At 42.6% G+C, this 20,317-nt stretch overlaps 1 protein-coding gene across 2 annotated transcripts in view; it reads left to right on the plus strand.

Annotated features, from left to right (window-relative positions):
- The window catches only part of TINAG (tubulointerstitial nephritis antigen), a 1,388,447-nt gene that overhangs the window by 954,690 nt on the left and 413,440 nt on the right, over positions 1 to 20,317 (plus strand). For both annotated transcript variants that reach the window (XM_078647965.1, XM_078647966.1), the window contains exon 7: positions 1,880 to 2,060. In XM_078647965.1, coding sequence (XP_078504091.1) covers positions 1,880 to 2,060 — 181 coding nt within the window. The remainder of the gene's footprint in view (positions 1 to 1,879; positions 2,061 to 20,317) is intronic.

The raw sequence follows: 20,317 nt of genomic DNA on the forward strand, positions 1-20,317 counted from the left end.
ATCAAGAGTGACTTTAAAATGTATTTGCTTTTTCAAAGAGTGCAAACTTAACTGATGGCTGGCAGTTACGTTGCTACTGGGAGCTCATTGTACATTCATATTTTTGAATGTATGCACACATGCAGTTCGGGTGAGCAGACAAATCCACTGCAAATACATTCACCTTGCTGTTTGATCAGGTACGTGGCTGAAAACTTCATCTTGAAGAAACTAGCTGCAGATAAAAACATGTTTGCCCTTGGAGACTCACATGCTCTTTACTTTGTTCTTTCAGCAATCCCTCTGGCCCTTGTTTCGGCTAAGCCACAGATAACACAGTGAAGATTCTCTGCTTTGTGATCAGTTCTTTGAGGTGAACAAGGGGTAGCCATCGATCTTCTAAGTGGATTGGAATTGGGTTTGGTCGCTATTGCTTTCTCAGATTCTTGTTGTGATTCACCGGTTTCTGCTTTTTTTCCCACATTTTTTCTAGAACTTTTTCTATTGTATACAACCTGTAGCACTTGTTGTTACAATGATAAATATTTGCTCCTCTTCACCCATCAGTTTCAATCTTTTTTAACTTTGTCTTGTGGTATCTGTGCAGAATCTCATGCTCTCTTCTGTCCAGCCGCAGTTGATGTTAGCTTTTCTTATTGATTAGTTTGCCATACGACACATTTTTCTTTGTTGAAGGAGTCCTCAGATTTTGTAGGTAAAAACACTCTGTCAGGAGGAAAAGATCCTCTGCTACCACCTGCTTCACTCATGTTTATAGATTTGAATCAACAGAAAACCTGAAACAAAAACAGTATTAAATTAAATTACCAACATGGTGACTGAAACACATCATTATAAAGCTGTCGTATTGAGAAAAGGTTGATCTGAGGAATTATTTCCTGTCTCTATAAGACTACTTGAACCCCAAAACCTATGTTTTGACACCAAAAAGAAGTATATAGGTCTCATGGTTCCTGAAATATTACATCATCACTGCAACACATCTGCCATTTTAAAAAAAGTTGTCTGGAAAAATTCAGCCCGGATTAAAAAGTGTATTTTGGATTGTTTCACATTATCACTTCATTGAGTGGCCTTATTAGAAGTAGGCAACAACACACCGACTTCCGTGACAGCTCTAGCAATGGCTTAAGAGGCAAATCAGTTGTTTTCTGACTCCTAGAAAAGCTTTTATTGGTATAGATGGGCAGTGAAGCACCTTCACCCCGCATCCGTGAGTCCGCATGTTGTCACAACGCGGTCGTTACAACGACTGCGTTGTGACAACGCATACCATTACTCCGCAAGTCATTACAACGACTTGCGGAGGGGGGGAGAAGGTGTTGGATTTAAAATCCAACACCTTCCTTAAAGTCCGCACAGACTGGAGATGGAATAGTAAATTTTACTATTCCAACATCCAGCAACCCCCCCTCCGCAAGTCGTTGTAACGAATTGTGGAGTAATGGTATGCGTTGTCACAACGCAGTCGTTATTACGACCGCGTTGTGACCGCATGCGGATTCATAACATGCGGAGTGAAGAGTCATATTCAGATGGAACAGCATTATGGTCTAGTAAACCATATGCAATAGAGATTTTTGTACACTGTGCATCCTAGCATGATTCATTTCAAGGTGCTCTCCGATGTGGTGATTTAGAAAAAGGAGGCACAGTGAAGACAAGTAATTGCTCCTGAGAACACAGTTTGGTTAAGCTGGGAAATTGGGACTTAAATCAGGACCTCTGAGTCAGGTCCCTGCAAATTCGTTTAGCCCTGAGACCCGCAAAAGCTTCTGAATGGCATACACTGATGTAATATAATTTGAATGTGTAAAGTTGTGCATAAAGATTCAAAACGTTTATTCATTTTAGCCTAAATGTTTATTATTTTTCTTAGGTTGGTTTCGCATGCTTGTTATCCATTTGATGCCAACAATGATGAAAAACCTTACAGCTGCCATTTGCGAAGTGCTTACAATCAGTATGGGAAAAGATATATCATTGATCAATGTCCGAACAAGATAGAAAAGTCAAACCAGATCTATCAATGCTCGCCTCCGTACAGAGTGCCTTTCAATGTAAGTCTGATGTATTTCAAAATCAATGATATTGTGTTCCTCAAATGATTAAAATACATGTACCTGTTCTTGTCTCACCAGTGGGTGCATTATTTGAAAGATTATGGACCACAAATTAAACTACTAAAATTTAAGTTAAACATTTGTGATTCTCTATTACTGTACTAAAACAAAATCATTTAGAATGTATTTAAGTGTTTATTTGTTTATTTATTTAAATGGTTATTGATATGTCGATTAAAGTATAAGTAAAACGGTATCTTACAGTACATCAATAGAACATTCTACATCTAATTGCATACATACATCATAGTAAAACTGGAAAATCAGGAGCAGTGCCAAATATGATTAGTGACAGATTAACTTGTTAGGCGTTAACCAAAATTATGAGCTTGTTCAGGGCCTAGAAGAACTTAAGAAGTATAGGGAATGGGCATAAAACTTCAAGAGAAATCCACAGTTTGGAAGTACAGAGAGAGAATTCTTGATTTTCTGGCATTGTTGTCATTTCTCTTGGGGAATTCAATATTAGAAAGGATTTCTCCTCATCAGACTGTGCGGTGCATTTCACTATACTCACCCCTACATCTCCCTGAGTTTAGCCTCACACTGCTCACCCATATTTACTCATACAGTCCATCAGGGAAAGAGCAAACTCAATTTGCACTCCTGGCGACGTGGTATTGCTTCATGAATTTTCAACCACTTAAATAAATGTTCAATCTGATTGATTTCTTCGTGAATATTCTATTGATTCCTCTCATATGCATGAATCTGTAATGTTGGTTATCACATTATGCTGAACACCAATGAATTTCGGGCATTGCCCTTCATCAGGGGGATAAATCCTGCTATGATGCCGTAACTTCGTAGTATGCGCTTCCAACAGTGTTTGAACACATGCATATGATAGGAATCATATGGATTATGTACATGAAGAAAAAAGATGAAATAATAAAATATTCATGAAGAAATAAATCAGATTGGACATTTATTTAAGTGGTTGAAATTTCGTGAAGCGATACTGATAGAGCGCGCGAGGCCACCCGACCAATAGTTTTCGCCGTTTCCGGCTTCCGGGCCCATATACTTTCAAATCACCATATACATCGATCAGGTGACTTCACGAGCTCTACCAATTTGTGTGTGTGTTCCCTATTATTAATTTTCAGTGCACCCGACTTACCATCCACCGATGCGGGTACCTAATGACCACAATGAATCAGGGAGCTAGCTGTAAAGGAAAGGCAGCAAAATACAAACCCAACCAATAGCCTTCAAAATACTGTTGAAATGACCACGGACAACTGGAAGTTTTAAAATGTTTATCTAAAGTTCATTATTTTCTTGCATGAGGTACAGTAAAATAAGGCAATCAATAACCAAGATAACGTAAATTATATAGCTATAAAGAAATAATGACAGAGTAATCATTGAAGTACTGATAAAATGTAACTAGAAGATACTATGCTATTCAATAATATTTAAGCATGGACAGTTTTTATGCATGGATAACTATAGGAGGGCCTATAAAGAGTAACACGCTTCACTTAAGGTGAATGGGCCTTTGAACAATCTAGGCAATGAAGTTCTAGACCATATCAGAAAATGACAAACTGCAATGCAAAATATAATTTCTAAAAAGTGAGAAGACATAGGAACAAACTTATGAAAATATGTAATTGACTTTCAATAGTTGCGGAAAGGCATGGAAATTATAACATATGCAATGATGAACTTTATTAAAGCAAAAGTTAGAAATTCAGAAGGTGCAAGATTTTAAGAATTTCAGAGCAATATTTACCTAGAATGGTGTGGAAACCAAACCCTGGCCACGGGTCAGTTAAGGACAGGAAACCCTCAAGGAAGGATACCCCTCAAAGGACAGCAGGTGCAGAATGGACACCCAGGACAGGACAGGATACCCTCGGAATAGGAATCAGGACAGGACCCTCAGGACAGGACAGCAAACCCTCAAGACAGGACCGCTCAGGACAGGACCGGAACCCACAGTTCGGAAGCAACGCCTGCGCTCCACCCGTTCTGCAACTATCAATCAAGACCCCGATTGGGTCAGCGAACTCCCAGTTAAGTGCTTCGCCAGCACTTTAAGGTTCAGTAGAACCTTAGACTATGGTCAAATTCGGACAGAGTGCTCCGCAGCTCTCTGTATCTTCAGTCACCTATTGAGTGCGTTGGGTCAGTGACAGGTCAGCTAAACCAGACAAGTCGGACGGTTCACTAGGTGAACCCAGGGTAGATATACAGTTTGGGGACAGTGTACCACCCCCCAATGTTGCAAAGTGTCAAAATCCCTCAATTTGGATTGGTCCTAAGGTAGGATTTGGGTAGCACACCAATCACAACATAGTAATTCAAGCCTACATTTGCATAGTAGGGTACCGCCTAACTAGATTGGGGTTCCCATGAGAAGTTGTGCAGAAATACAATGGCAATTTTAACAATGTTGCACTGCGAGAACATGTGATTGGTTCAGCCGAGTTTTCAGGTCGTTTCTCAGGAGCATCTTGCTCGTCACTGCCAACTGGCTGTGTTCCATCAGTCAAGGTCTGCTGTGCCTCGGCAAGTCGCGCAGGCGCAGAAGGGACCTCCAAGATGGTTCTCGGTACATACAGAACCCCATTCCCCGCGGTACATGAAAAGTAAGCGAAAACAAATTAATACATAATAATGTCATTATGAAAACACATCACAGGGTTTGTACTTTTAACTCATCATCAAGAAATAAACTTATGCGTTTAAATGTTAGCTACATTGATACGGGTACAAGAGCAGTGGCACGAGCAGTACCACATGATAAGCACAGCTATGAATTACGCATGCGCATAAATTTCCCTCCACTTCTGCAGACGCGTCAGGACACGTGAGTGGGGCTGACGCATGCGCAGTAACTAAAATACAAGCAGCGGCCATTTTAGGTGACTCGAGTAAATTATTTTAGTAAAACACATGTGCAAGCTTCACGATCCTTATCCAAACTAAACATAAATGTTAGTAAAACATACACTTGTTACCGTATTACACATAAACGAGGTTCTTGACTTCGGCAAGCTGCAAAATATGCGAAGCTTTGCTTCATCAATCCCCTCTTTGATGATATTTACTATCATCACAAAAATAGAACCAGATGCCAACTTTCTTTCATACTTTATATAGCTCTATCTCTTCCAGCAATCGTTCTAACTTTTCTCTCTCAGTTTTAGTAGGGTGAGAAGTCTTCACCTTTTTGTATATCTGATCATTCACTTCCTCCAACTCAATTTCATCCACACTCCGTTTCAACCCTCTTGCATTTACCTCGTGCTTCTTGGTGCGCTTGCGGCATTTACAACAGATAAAAATGAGAAATATAATAAGACCTATAATACCAATTGGCATCAGTATCTTGAACAACAAGCTTTTACCTACACTAGCAAGCCAATGACCTACATTTGAGAGACCATCTACCAGTCTCTTCCAGGCACTATCAACCTCGAGTGGTTTGAGTTCCTTTGTCAAATTAGTAATGTTTTTCACATATCTTTTAATCTGTACACTTTTATCCGGAATATAAGTGCAACAATGTTGCGCCTTCAACATCCGGCAGACTCCGCCCTCTTTCGCTAATAAGGTGTCAAGAGCAAGTCGATTCTGCAAAACCATTGATCTGATCGCAACCATTTCGGTATTGACCAGCAGAAATCCATGAGCTGTCTCAGTAGACAATACATCCACTATAGTAGACAATTTGCAAATTCTATGAGTGTTCAGAACCACTCCCACTCCAGGTATCAGTGCACTGAAAATACTACCCATAATTTCACCTATACTTTCTCTTTTACTACGCACTAAGCCATTAGTATTTTCACTGCTTCCAGCGCCTCCATTCACATGGTATATTTTCGGGAAGACAATGCCAAAATAGCAACTTCCATACCAGTGATCCGGCAATTTGAAATAAGCCTTGTCCCCACAAATATAATAAATTCCAGGAAACACAGGCTCTGACCCATTTTTGAAACCCCAACCTCCAATTACCTTGTAATTATGTTCGCATTCACTGGAACCAATGAAAACATTATTATAATAGCTAGTCTTCTCGCGATGAAGACATAGCTTGCCTTTCTTTTCAAAATCCAGCAACAGAGCAGGTCCCGCCCCACCATTTGAGGTGCCTTCCATGTTCTCTGCCCACTTTGGCTTTCTCTGACTTTCGCCATTAGCCTTCTTTTGTATTTTAATTCTTCTTTTCTCTGCCATGTTCAGGAACATCTTTTCCTGTTCACGCATAGAACAAGTCAAGTTATCTCTGTGTGCATCTGCTATGTCAATGTTACCTATGGTCAAGAAGTAGTCTCCCATATATCTTATGGTGTCGCTTTTAGTATGTACAGGATTCAAGTTCCCACGTATAGGAAGTTCCGAAAATATTACGTCATTATTAGAGTAATAGTACTGTAACGGTCCTCTTTTGTAAAATAAACTAGCTAAAATGCTACAGGAGATTCCATATGTTAATGGCAAGTGATGGTATGTCACGCCTTCAGCCACAGAAGTAGGTAGCTTCATGCAGACATAGCAATCTTCAATTTCCATAGTCTCTACATAGTGTATTAACAAGTTTGCAAAAACATTTAAGTGTGTCCTGTTCTTAATTCCATGATAATGTAGTCCTCCCTCATCTGATGCTTCTAAGTTTTGCTTTGTTTGTCTCAGTGCTCTCTCATGTCTTGCTACACTCTGTGTTGTCAACTCCTCACTGTCCGTATTTACAACTTCAGTAGGGACAATGTTAGTATCTTTACTTACAGCAAAGGGAATGAAAATTGTTAGTCCTATCCAGATGACTATCAGTACTACTACACTACATATACACACCTTGCAACACGTCTTGAAACGGCTGCAACTAGGTCTACCATTCACAGTTGAATCAGACATTTCGGCTCAGAAGAAGTTTCTCGACCCCTCTTGGTGTCTTTACACAGCTAGCTTACTTTGTGCAAATTCACGGTGGTTCGTCTTCTTCTTCAGCAGAGTACTCAGGGACGGGCTCTCCGTCGCTTACGTCAGTTATATCAAGATCTTCAAGTTCTTCCAAAACGAGTGTCCATTCAGGAGACTTGTATTTCTTGTTTTGTCTTTTTAATCGTTCACTCCTTCTTTTGGAAGAGTTTTCTTCTTGCTCTGCTATCCGTGCACTTCTCCTTGCTTCTGCACGTTTCTCTTCCACCGTCTTTATCCTTAGCCTTAGTCTCTTTATGAACCTAGGCTCAAGGTTGTTTCTTTTCTTTAGTCTCTTAGTGGGTACTTGGACTTCACCTTCTTCTCTTATCCTCTTATCCTTTTTAGCTTGTGGCAATTCTGCTTCACTTTCTTCTTCTTCTTCCCTTATCTCGCTAGTTCCAGGACTATCATCAATTTCTTCTGCCTGGTTACTAATCTGGCCTAGTTCAGGAATATTTTGTTTTTGGCTTTCGATTGTCTCTGTTTCTGTTTCTGTTTCTGTTTCCTGAACCCGTTCTTCTAACCCTATCTGATCCTGTTCAAGCACTTCGATCTCTTGATTTTCTTCTGCTCGAACTATCACTCTATGTCTAAGCTGTCCCTTATTCTCATCAGGTGTTAGCGGTGGTGTATCGAACACCTGTTCTGTCCCTGTCTGACCTTCTCCTTCCTCAGTTTTGATGTGAATCTCAGGCGGCTGAGGTTCTTCGCCTGTGCCTTGCTTTTCCTGACTAGTCCACTCTCTACCTTCACTAAGTCGTTCTCTTGTTCTGATAGGATCTTCGGTCAGATCAATCATCGGTATCCATTCTTCTGGCCATATGCTTGGCAGCTCGTCATCAGCTACTCCTGGCTCAGTTTCCTGGACCTCTTCAGCAGGCTGGATTCTTGGCAGTTCGTAGTCAACTACTCCTGGGCCAACGTCTGCTGTTCCTGCAGCCTGACTGGTGCTAGGCTGCTCGTTGTCAGCTACTTCTGGTCTGTCTCCTGCAGAGTCCTCTGCTGGTTGCCCTTCTTCTGCAAATTCTTTGTCTGGTAATACCTTCTGGGTGTGGCCAGCGTGGATCCACTGGGGAACACCTGCGACCTTCACTGCAGTGGTTGTTACCAGGATTACTTGGCGTTTCTTTCCCCACCTTGGTGCCAGACAGTTTGATCGAGTGTGCTTCTTTATTTTGACCCAGTCTCCTGGAACCAAGCTGTGGAGAGGAGTCGTTGGATTGAGGATGCCGTCGTCTCCAATCTGGCGAGAGATAGAACGCACTTGGTCACCCAATCTTCTGCAGTATTCAAGCACCAAATCATCAGTAATACTCAACAGTTTGCTTCCTGGCACCCATGCTTGTCTCATCACTCTTCCCATAATGATTTCATGGGGACTTAGGCCTGTCTTGCGGTCAGGAACACTTCTCAGTCCCATCAGGACCAGGGGCAGGGCCTTCACCCAGGTCATGCCAGTTGCATCAGTCAGCTTTGCTAGTCTGTTTTTGATAGTTCCATTTACTTGTTCCACTATTCCAGAAGCCTCTGGATGATATGCACAGTGTAATTTCTGCCTTATTCCAAAGGCCTTACAGAGTTCAGCCAGTATTTCATTCTGGAAATGTCCACCCTTATCTGATTCAATAATGAATGGCACCCCGAATCTAGGTATCAGCTCTTTTAGCAAACACTTCGCTACCGTCAGTGCGTCACTTTGGGGAGTAGGGTAAGCTTCTACCCATTTTGAAAATACACAAACAATGACAAGGACATATCGTTTCCCTTCACAACGGGGCATGGTGATGAAATCAATCTGTATCCTTACAAAGGGACCCCCTGATCTCCCAATTTTGCTCAGCTCAACCATTGTCCTCTTGCCTGGCTTCATCTGTTGACATGACAGGCACCTCTGGCAGAGGGACTCTGCTACTTTCCTGAACTTCTTACTATACCAAGTCTGTTGAAATACCAGAATCATGGCATCCCTACCAATGTGTGACCCTTCGTGTATTAATCTTGCCATTGTGCCAAGCAAGTGTCGGGGTAATACAGGCATACCAGTTGGGCCCAAGATGACACCATCCACACGTCTCGGTCTACACCCATCCTCCTTCCATTTCTCTCTTTCTTGCCAAGGAGCCGACTCCTGCCATTCTCTCACTTCATCCCAAGTAGGCACTTCCTCAAACACCTAAAGTTGGCAGCTGGTTCCTGGCCCCCCTCGTTTTGGATTTACGATATACCGATCTCTGGCACACCATTGGGCCACTCGATCAGCATATGAACAACTGTGCCCCTGCACTTACACAAATGTGTACAATTTCAAAATTCGTATATGATTGTATGCATGCAATAGTGACATATAGCACATCAATCTAAACAATTGGTAGAGAACTGTAATTCAGTGACAATTTCATCTGTTGAGACGGGTAAGTCAATCAACAGTCTGTATTTGGAGTGTCCATTTTCTGTTTATTGTTCCATTTCCAAAAAGCCAACACGTGTTTCATCGCAAGGAACAAATGCGAATCTTCAGGGCTGGAGAATGACTTTCAGGCCAGGATGTGCTGGTTATTATTGGACATACAAAGGGCGCGAAAGGACCGGTCAGGTTGTGGACAAGCTAACCAAATATTGATGTCTATCTGGCTTCCCCGCACTTCCCCGCACTGGGGGTGTCTACCCCGGTAGCGGCAGTATCGCGTTATTAACAGAGATACCTGCTGTGTGGATAAACACAACTTGGTATTAGGTGGGTTAAGTGGAAACCGGGAGGAGAGAGGACTTTGTGGTTTCAGGGCGGGTGCGCTCTTGACCCACAAAGAGCCTGGTCCTGTCGGACGAAATTCCCCCTCTTGAAGTTTCCCGGCGCCGTGTTTCGTAAACCTAATACCAAGTTGTGTTTATCCACACAGCAGGTATCTCTGTTAATAACGCGATACTGCCGCTACCGGGGTAGACACCCCCAGTGCGGGGAAGCCAGATAGACATCAATATTTGGTTAGCTTGTCCACAACCTGACCGGTCCTTTCGCGCCCTTTGTATGTCCAATAATAACCAGCACATCCTGGCCTGAAAGTCATTCTCCAGCCCTGAAGATTCGCATTTGTTCCTTGCGATGAAACACGTGTTGGCTTTTTGGAAATGGAACAATAAACAGAAAATGGACACTCCAAATACAGACTGTTGATTGACTTACCCGTCTCAACAGATGAAATTGTCACTGAATTACAGTTCTCTACCAATTGTTTAGATTGATGTGCTATATGTCACTATTGCATGCATACAATCATATACGAATTTTGAAATTGTACACATTTGTGTAAGTGCAGGGGCACAGTTGTTCATATTCATTGTAGACCAGGTTTCTGGTCTTCCAGAGTGGTTGTGAGGTATTACCACTCGCCCCATTGCCTACACCATTTTTACTTTTGCTTGTCACCATTTGCGGTTACCAAGGTGTGCGCCCAGTGTATCTGGAATTCCCTAAAAGACCTCAACAGGTGCTATTTCCACTCGATCAGCATAATCGTTTCCCAGTGATACTTTGTCCATGCTCTTCTTATGAGCACCGCATTTTACCACTGCCAGTTCCTTGGGTAACTGGATGGCCTCTAAAAGGTCATGCACAACCTTTGCATTCCGAATGGGAGTACCTGAGGAAGTCAGGAATTCCCTCTGTAGCCACAATTGGCCAAAGTCATGCACAACTCCATAACAGTACTGACTGTCAGTATACACTGTTATGCGTATATTCTTCCCAATTTTGCAAGCTTTTATCATAGCAATCAATTCGGCTACTTGTGCAGACTTGATGTTATATAGGTAACCTGCTTCTTCAATTTTTGTTAAAGAGACTACTGCATAAGCAGCACTCAGGCCTCCTAGTTCATGTCTTAGACAGGAACCATCTACAAACAGCTCTTTATCATGCTCAGGCAATGGCGTTTCTTTTATGTCTGGGCGTGGTTTTGTGCTGAACTCTGTCAGATCAATGCAATCATGTTCATCATCATCCCCACCTTCCATTTCCAGGGAGTCGGGGAGTAAAGTGGCAGGGTTCAGAATACCGCACCTAACAATGCTTACATTTGCTGCACCCACAAGAATCCTCTCGTATTTAGTCAGCCGACTAGGGGTGAGATACTGCGTTTTAGTTCTGGTCAATAGAATTACCACTCCATGTGAAACATACACAGTCACAGGATGTCCCATGACTATGGACTCACTTTGTTCCAAACTTGCACAGGTAGCAGCTACTGCTTTCAGACAGCCTGGCAACCCAGCAGCTACTGGGTCCAAGGTGGCAGAGAAATAGGCCACAGGCCTTCTGGTCGTGCCATGTTCTTGAGTCAGGACTGACAATGCGCAATTATCGCGAGTGTCACAGAATAGGGCAAACTCTTTGGAATAATCTGGCATTCCCAGCGCAGGGGCTGTACACAGACAGTTTTTCAGTCTTGTGAAGGCCATTTAGGCTTTCATCGTCCCATTCTACAATGTCTGGCATTCCTCTCGTGGTCATTTTTATCAAAGGCCGGGCTAAGACTGCAAATCCCAGAATCCACTGCCTGCAGTATCCTAGTACTCCCAGGAACATTCTGACGTCTTTTTGAGTACGGGGCAACTGCATCTTTTGAATTATTCTCACTCTTTCTGATGTGACTTTTCTGACACCCTTTTCTATCTGGTGTCCTAGATATTTCACTGATTTTGCACAGAATTGTAGTTTGTCAGGGGCCACTTTATGCCCTTTCTCACACAGATGATTTAGGAGGGCAATGGTGTCAACTACACAGTCCCTATGACTTTTAGACGCCAGTAGAAGGTCGTCTATGTACTGCACTAAGACAGAGTTCCCAGGTAAGGTCAAAGTCTCTAGACATTTCTTCAAGATCTGATTAAAGATAGAGGGGCTTTCTGTATACCCCTGAGGGACCCTGTTCCAGCAATACACGTGACCTTCGAAGGCAAATGAGAAAAGAAATTTGCTATCGGGGTGCAGGGGTATCGAAAAGAATGCATGACATAAATCAATCACAGTGAACCACTCAGCATCCCAGGGAATCTGGTACAATATCACTGCAGGGTTCGGGACAATAGGGCAGCAAGGAACTACAATTTTGTTTACCTTTCTCAGGTCTTGCACTACCCTATACTTGCCACTAGGCTTCTTGATGCCCATAATCGGTGAGTTGCATGGGCTGCTCATCACTTCCTGTATGATGTCTCCTTCTAATAATTTTTGTATTTCCAGAGTGACACCTGCCTTCACTTCAGCATTCATTCGGTAGGGCTTAGTGTTAGGATATACTGCATTGTCCTTGATGGCTATCTGTATGGGGTCCACATCTTTCATTAATCCCACATCTTTTCCAGTGAAATCCCACACCTCTGGCTTTACCGCTTCCTGGAGTTCTTGGGGCAAATCCTGCAGGGTCAATCTTTTAATTTCTGAGTCAGGTCTAAGTAACAATAATTTATAAATGCCATCTTCATCCGGGGTCTGTATTTCAACACCTTTTGGTGTGCAAAAGATGGTACAGTTCATTTTGCACAGCAAATCACGACCCAGTAGATTCACTGGACTGGTGTCACAGACAACAAACCTATGCATCTGTTTAAAATTTCCAATTGAAATCTCCATTGGTTCGGTAACAGGAGTACTAATCAATTGATTAGATACACCCACTACTTGGATATTTTCTCCCGAGAGGGGTAGGTTTGGAACGTCCACTGTTCTTACAGTAGAACGGGTAGCGCCAGTGTCCAACAGAAAGGTGACATCATTTCCGTCAACCTTTCCTTCAATGTATGGTCCAGTCTGGTCTACCGGCAAGGAAGCGCCAAGTACGCACTCCTCGTCCTCCCCTCTCAGGCCCCGTCAGTCCTGATCATTACAAAGGAAGGTATCATTTAGCAGATACTGCGAAGTTGCTGTATTTCTGTTCTCACCGCTTTCCCAAACTTCTATCTCCTCACCCTCTGCTTGCCTTCCCCTGTATACCTGCTTGGGTGCTCGAGGCACCTGAACTGTTTTTACCTGGGGTTGAGTCTTTCTTGGTTTTTCTTTCTGCGTCTGTGGAGTTAAATCAGGAGTTTTTGCATTATCATCTAGTAATTGAGGACACTCGTTTCGCCAGTGTCCAATTTCGCCGCACTGATGGCAGGGAAATTTCTTCATAGCCTCTTCCCTGCTAAATTTTGGCCGGGGCTTTCCTCCACCCCCTCCCCCAGGACTTTTCTTCTCAGCATTTTTAACCATGTTACTCAATTGTTTTTCCTGCTGTTCTGCGAGCTTCACCTGAGCCCACATCACCTTTTCCTTAAGGGCCTTTTTCTTTTCTGCCATCTCGTCCTCGCAGTACTTAGCGTACCGCAGGACCTCATCCATTTTCTTTGTATGCCAGCAGATTTTATTATCTTTTATCCACTGACAAATTTCAGGTCTTAAACCATTTACAAACCTGTATATAAAATGCGTCATGTCCTTCAAATCGATGTTATCAATACCACTGTATGTTTTAAATACCTGCAATAACCTCTCATAGAAGGAGTGCACTGTCTCGTCCCTTTCCTGCGTTGTTCTATCTATTTTTGTCCAATCAGTTTCTTTTGCGGGCACCTTTTCTTTCAAATGCTGAATTACCTGCTCATATTTTCGCATGACATCCTTTGATGGCTCCCCTGTTTCCTTATTTCTTGGGTATTCCTCACTGGGCCAGTCTATGGCTATTTTACACTGGGTCCATAAATCTACCGGAACCACAATGTCGAAAAACCCATCCAGGTCTTTCCACAGACATTTCTGTACCTTCACGAACCTTTCCACCTGCCTATACCAGTCTACTGGTTTCTCACGTAATTTTGGAAAATCGTTCGTAAAGGACACAATATCCTGTCTAGACCAGGGGACATGCACATATTTCCCTCCAGGTACTTCGCGCATGGGGCATAACTGTTCAGGTTTCTCCACCTCCCTTAAAGCAAATTCAGGAGTCACTTGTCGGGAGCGAGCCTCTTCTCTCTTTTTCGCCCACCTGCTTCTCCATCTTTCCACATCTCCCCATTTCTGCAGTACTCCCAATAATTCTTTAATCTGCAACTTTTTTCCTGCCACATTCAGGTGCTCTATATCTTTGTCTGAGAAGTCTGCTCTGTACGGTTTCTGTAAGGGCTTGGATTTTGAGATATCTACCCCCATACTAACTGCTGTTTCGGTCAGTTTTTCGTGGAGCACTCTGGTGTTCCTTGTAAAGCTTTTACATATAAACGACAATTCTTCTTCAGAGTAGGTATTCAATCGATCCAACCCCACATTTCCTGCCATTAATTCTTCTATTTCTACCCTCAGCTTGTAGAGGTCTAAAGGTTTCGTTTGCGGAGTCTGTTTCTCTAATTCACGACTCCAACTCTCAATTTCATCTGGAGTTACCAGAGAGACATTCCTAGTGCCTGTTGCGGATTCTAATTTAATCTCTTTCGCATTAAAAGGGTTATGCCTCTGCTGCATTCCCTTTCCGGTCGGTTTGTTTGGCAAGTCCAAGAACGCAACTTCAGACTCGCACTCACTGGACTGATCATCTATGATTATCGGTTCCTGTCTCGGGGGTGCCATGACTGGGGTCATAACTGGAGTAATCGGATTTCCCTGACCATTTCCGTATAACGGGACCACTGGTCCAATAGTTACTGGAATAGTCAATGCCTCAGGGCTGGTATTTAACTGGGAGATTTTCTGAATTATTTCTGTCCTTTGTCTAGCTAGAGCCTCTTGCTCCTTTTCCACTAGTATCCTTCTTAAAGTCGTGTCATGTAATATCTGTGGGGTCAAAGGAGGAGTAAAACTCGGGGCAGTAGGATGCGTTTCACTTGGTCCCCCACCATAATTTGGTTTCGGAAATAAAGTTCCAGTGTTAAAGGACCTGCGTTCTTCCCCATATGGAGGTTGAACAAAAGGCAGTCCTGAATTCGATGGTTTCTCTTCGCTTTCATACAAGGGTCTGGGAAACAAAACTTTCGTACGTGAATATTTTTCTTCCTGGCTTGCGGGCACTTTGGGATATATATCCCTTGTTTCCGCCGGTTCGGGTTTCTCAGAATAGGGCAATACTTGACCACCCCCTCCCAGTCCTAGGAATCTGTCTTCTTCCTTGAGGAAGTGGCGTCGGGGAGCATCTCCTACACTGGAAGGTCGGGTTCCCTCGTTATAAGGTGGCGGACTTCTGGTACAGATGTCATCTATCAGTTCATCATCTGATTCCCCCGGGGCCCCCCAATGTTTACACTTTTCGGTACTTTTTTCACCCGCTGCAGGGTTATGACATGCCGGCATCATGGGAAACAAACCCTCAACAATCATGCTCTGCCTCCACTGTTTCATCCTTTTATCCCTGGACTCCTGTTTCAGCCTAGGGTACCACTTGGTCAAACCCTTGTCCATTCGGGGTCTTTCTCTTTCAAAAGCCTCAATTTCCCATTCCTCTAATGCCTCGTACTGCGTTAGTCTCGGTCTGGGATGCAATTCGTTCATCCGAGTCCTTAAATTAAATAGGATCCTACCATTGAAAGTACCATCTAACGGAAAAGCCAATACTCCGTCATCTTTTGTGTACTTCACCCAATTCTCCAACCACACACAAGTATTGTACCCTCGGTCAAACATCATGAATGAGGCAGGAGTATTAGGTGGTGGGACAAGAACACCTTCTCTAGATTTAATCGGTTTGTCCGTTTTGAAATAATTTTTCACCTTACTTACAAGGGACAATTTTCTCTTGGTTCCGTACATAATATCGTATCTATTAGTCTTCCACTGATCCCTTTCAAACCCTAGGTGCCTTGGATCAGGTCGAGTTCCTGTAGTCTGCGAGTGCCACATACGACTTCTACGCTAAACTTTGTTTACTAACTACCTCCAATCAGAACGCGCTTCAGAAAACCGTGCGACCAATGGGTGCGCGACTCTGAATAATCTCCGCCAATGGGTGCGCGGCCCCTTCGTGAGACAGTTCCCACGCCTCCAATTGGAGACCAGAAAAATTCAGAAAAAAAAACTAAACAAAAAAAATTTCATTATCATCAATACCACGTCGCCAGGAGTGCTAATTGAGTTCGCTCTTTCCCTGTTGGAGGGCGCCTTTTTCCGATTGTACTCTACACCTCACGGATCAGGAGATGATACTCATCAGCACCCAAGAGGATTAAAGGGAATAACCCTGAATACGAAAACAGGGGGTGCAGCCGCAACCTACATATTTCTCATGGAGTTCATAACATCATTATTTTTGTTGCAGAGTTAAGTACCCTATTGCTAGGGGCCTTGACCCTTCTCTCTTTAAGACAGCCTACTGGACCCGATATATACCTACTCTGAAGACAGCAGCCTGACAACAGGTGTGGTGAAGTTCAAGATGTGTCAGGCATTCCTCATTAGCCAGGAAGGAGATGAGACACATGGGGCTAGTAAATCACAGCGTGCACTTTTTCTGTTTGTGCTTCTTAAAGGGTATGCCAGGTAAATAGAAAAAGCGCACCCAATGACGCTGAATGTGCTGCAGTGAACACTTGCCTGCCCAGGGGGTAGTGCATTCAAGCGAAATACGGAGCGGTTGTTTACAAGCTGCTCCATGTTTCTCTGTGCTGGCAGCAATCCACTGCACTTTCAAGAGGGGATACAATTAGTGATTGCACCAACCTGTAGGGGGATGTTTCGGGGAACACTCTTTCCCCCCTGCAGAGAGCTGTCCTCAGGAGGTGTACTGACACTGCACCACCATATTCTGGCGCACTGTCAGTGCACCTCACCTCACCTCCTGATGCAAGTGCAAAGAAAAGAGATTTCATTATTGCCTGTGGGCACACACGCTGCAGCGCTAGTGCTACATGGGTGCCAGTGCTATGAGTTATGCAGAATGTACTGGAAAAGCATCTGTAGCCCCTTCTGTAATACCAAAGTGCCCTGGGGTGCACAAATTGGGTGTACATGCTCATCACGCCCCTAGGCAACTTTGTGTAATACAACATGTGACTCTTTATTGACTTAATGACAGCATTTTAGTTTGCCTGGCAGGATATTCCAGTCTTTGTCAACTGCCGGTTTTTCAGTACATTTAACTGAGTGAAATCACATTCACTCATTTACCCAATGTGGTATCTTCCCATCCGATTTCAATAATGAAAATGACTTCAATGCTGTTTAAATTTTTTTTTATAACCTTTCAATGAATGCTTTAAAAACCAAATGGGGAGCTTTAAAATCTCTCTGCCAGAAAATTATCAACTCCTGTGTAAAAAAAAAACTGCTGCACATATTACATTTGTTAACTGGCACAAAGACAAAAAGGGAATGAGAGCTCTGATATAAGAGTTTAAAGCCAAAGTTGTACAACCAAAGATTATACAGCAGTTCATATTTTTCGGTAATTGAATATTTCATCAACAGATAGTACAAAGTCATTCTCTTTAATGTTGTATGCATTATGGATCTTTTTCATGCTCACATCTCATGGTTTCATTCTTAATGATTGTCTTCCTTGGCTTTTTTTCACCACTGTGTGTTTCAAGTCCTCTTGTGTTGGATGAACTATTTACACAATATTCTTCAATAAAATGGCATTTTAAGGGGGGGGGGGGGTGAGGGTAGAATGGTTGTCACTCAATATTTGCCATAGAGCGTGTTTGTGAAATTCTCATTAACATTCTGGTGCAAAGGTTCTTACTTATTTCAAATGAATAGGAGTCTGTTGAAGAACAAACACTGAGCAGATATAGATATCTGAGGGGGTCTCATATATTATAGACACGTAAGTGCACATGAGGGGGGGCATGAAATATTAACGAGACAGGCTTACTTCTATCAATTAGATCCCAAAGGGAGACCTATGAATGATGGTGTTACAGACAAGCTTATGTGGAAGTCTCAGTAGAGAAATGTTTTTTCTGAAACTGTGATCCTGACTTCCAATCCTCCAAAAGCTGAATTGTAAAGGTGTCAAACATTTTTTGTGATACATTTAATGATGATTTTACATTGACAGATGCTCCATTCATCAATCTGCATTTGTTTTTTGTGTGCATTGAAAGAAACATAACAATATTCTACTTTTTAAACAGAAAATGTGTCATTTAAATGTGTGCAATATCTGTTTAAAGTTAAGAAAATCAGTGTCACAACAACGTTAAATTTGGATAGGCATGTTCTGCATTGCATTGTACACCCTAGTACATCCATGTTATTCCATTAAGGAATATATACTCATTTATGGGTGATGGGAGATAATCCTCTTTTGTATAATAATAGTCTTAGGCTTCTCTCCCATATCATTTACTAGTCTTAACCCCATACCACAAGATCCGTCCAGTATCCCGTACTCTATCAAAAACTAGTTCCAGTTATTGGTAAGTCGTTGACATATGTTTCTTTAAATGTTTATTTAAGTATTTGATTGAAGCTCACTACAGGCACAGAGGTCTCATGGGAACAGTTTGCCCTAGGAGTTCAGAGGCCCAATCACAAATAGGGTGCTCATTTCCTGTTTGCATCTTTAAATATAAATAGGTGCACCGGGCGCCAACAGGCAAATTGCACCCTAATGCAGTGAATGCACTGTCCCCAGGCAGCCGCAAACTTGTGCAGCTCTGGGGGCATCGCATTCAAGAAAAAAAGAATGGCTGCTTTAGAGCAGCCCAGTGTTTCACTGTGCAGACAGCAACCCACCTGCACTGGGATTAGGGATCCCTTGGCAGGGGGTGTAGTGAAGGACTGCACCCACCTGCAAAGGAATGTCTCAGTGGTTCATAGGACCCCCTTTCTGCCCTCTAGAGGGCTGTCATCAAGGTGTGCCTCCTTACAGCTTCTTTGGCTTCACGTCCACATCCATAATACGGCAGAGGCGCAGAGGTAAAGAGATTCTCTCAATTGCAAGGTGCCATACCACCATGCAAATGAAAGTATGCCCTCTTGAGATAGCGCTGGTAAACATGAAGCACAAGCACTATCTGTATTACAGAAAGGACTGCAATATCGTCTGCAGCCCCTTCTGAAATACCAAGGTCTCCGGGGGTGGGGGGGAGGGGGGCACAAAGCTAGCACCCCCGGGGCACTTCCTGTAATATAGCGCCTGGTAGGAACAAATTCAGCGCATAGAAGGCTTATCACTCTACATCAAGTCACAGTTGACAGTATGAAATAAACAAGAAAAAATAAAAACATACAGTATTTTAATATCTTTCAATTTGAAGAATGCACTAATAGTCCATTACCGCAATTGGCATTTTCTGCAGTATTAAAGAACGTACTGTCTTATATTTAGTTTTACGCTACGTAATTACAGTTTGTTGGGAACACCAACTCACATGTACCCTCTCACCTTTCAGTTCCTTCCTTAAGCCGTCTTGAATGTATACAAGCCGCACTTTGCAAGGAACACGTAAACAGAATAAAGGGGCATTATGAACTGATGGCTCAGGTTTTACAATGCACAATCGGCCACCATTTCACCGCAACACATTTTTTCTTTCTTAGACTACGGTTTCCCATTTCTAATATGTTCTTTGTATAGTTTCGTTTAAACTTGCATCACTCACGTCACATTTAAGGCATTTTTACGATTAAACATATACAGATCTTTCTATGTCATTCTTGAAATTTCTTCAAAAGAACCTATCAAAAATATTAAAATGGATGCAGATGTTATACAATGCTAGCCCTGCAGCAGCAGAGTTTGGTTCTTGTCTATTTAAAATTCCATTATCCTAGTACAAAGCACTGGGGGAACTTGATAAAAGAATAATGCACTTTTTCAGAATGCGTTCAAAATCAAGGTTATCTACAAGGTCACTTATATACAGAATGCAGAGCTCTGTACAGCAATAATAGTCCTGGTTCATTTGGCTTAGCGTGAAACGTGCACAGTATTTACGGAGTTATAAAAATTTCCACTGTAGCTTTTGATTGGATTTGTGTTGTGTCCCTTCCAAAACCTCCTGTAGCTTTTATCAGGTGTGGGTTACATACAGCTCTAGCTATCTGTTAGCAAGTTCTAATGTTTGGAATACATACAATAACCTGTATGTGTATATTTATCAAAATGTTTTACCCGCTGTGCATTGCAAAATTGATGCAAATTGGCGCAGAACGTTTATTTGAAATTTCCAGTGCAACAATTGTTTTCAGCAACGTGGCAGGCTAGACATGTCCGACCGGAGCTCTGTCAACCCAACATCGATCCTGTTAAAGTCCTGCCTTCCTAGCTCAGTCGGTTTGTGCA

The sequence above is a fragment of the Lissotriton helveticus genome, chromosome 6 (genome assembly GCF_964261635.1).
Source record: "Lissotriton helveticus chromosome 6, aLisHel1.1, whole genome shotgun sequence".
NCBI classification, from domain to species: Eukaryota; Metazoa; Chordata; class Amphibia; order Caudata; family Salamandridae; genus Lissotriton; species Lissotriton helveticus.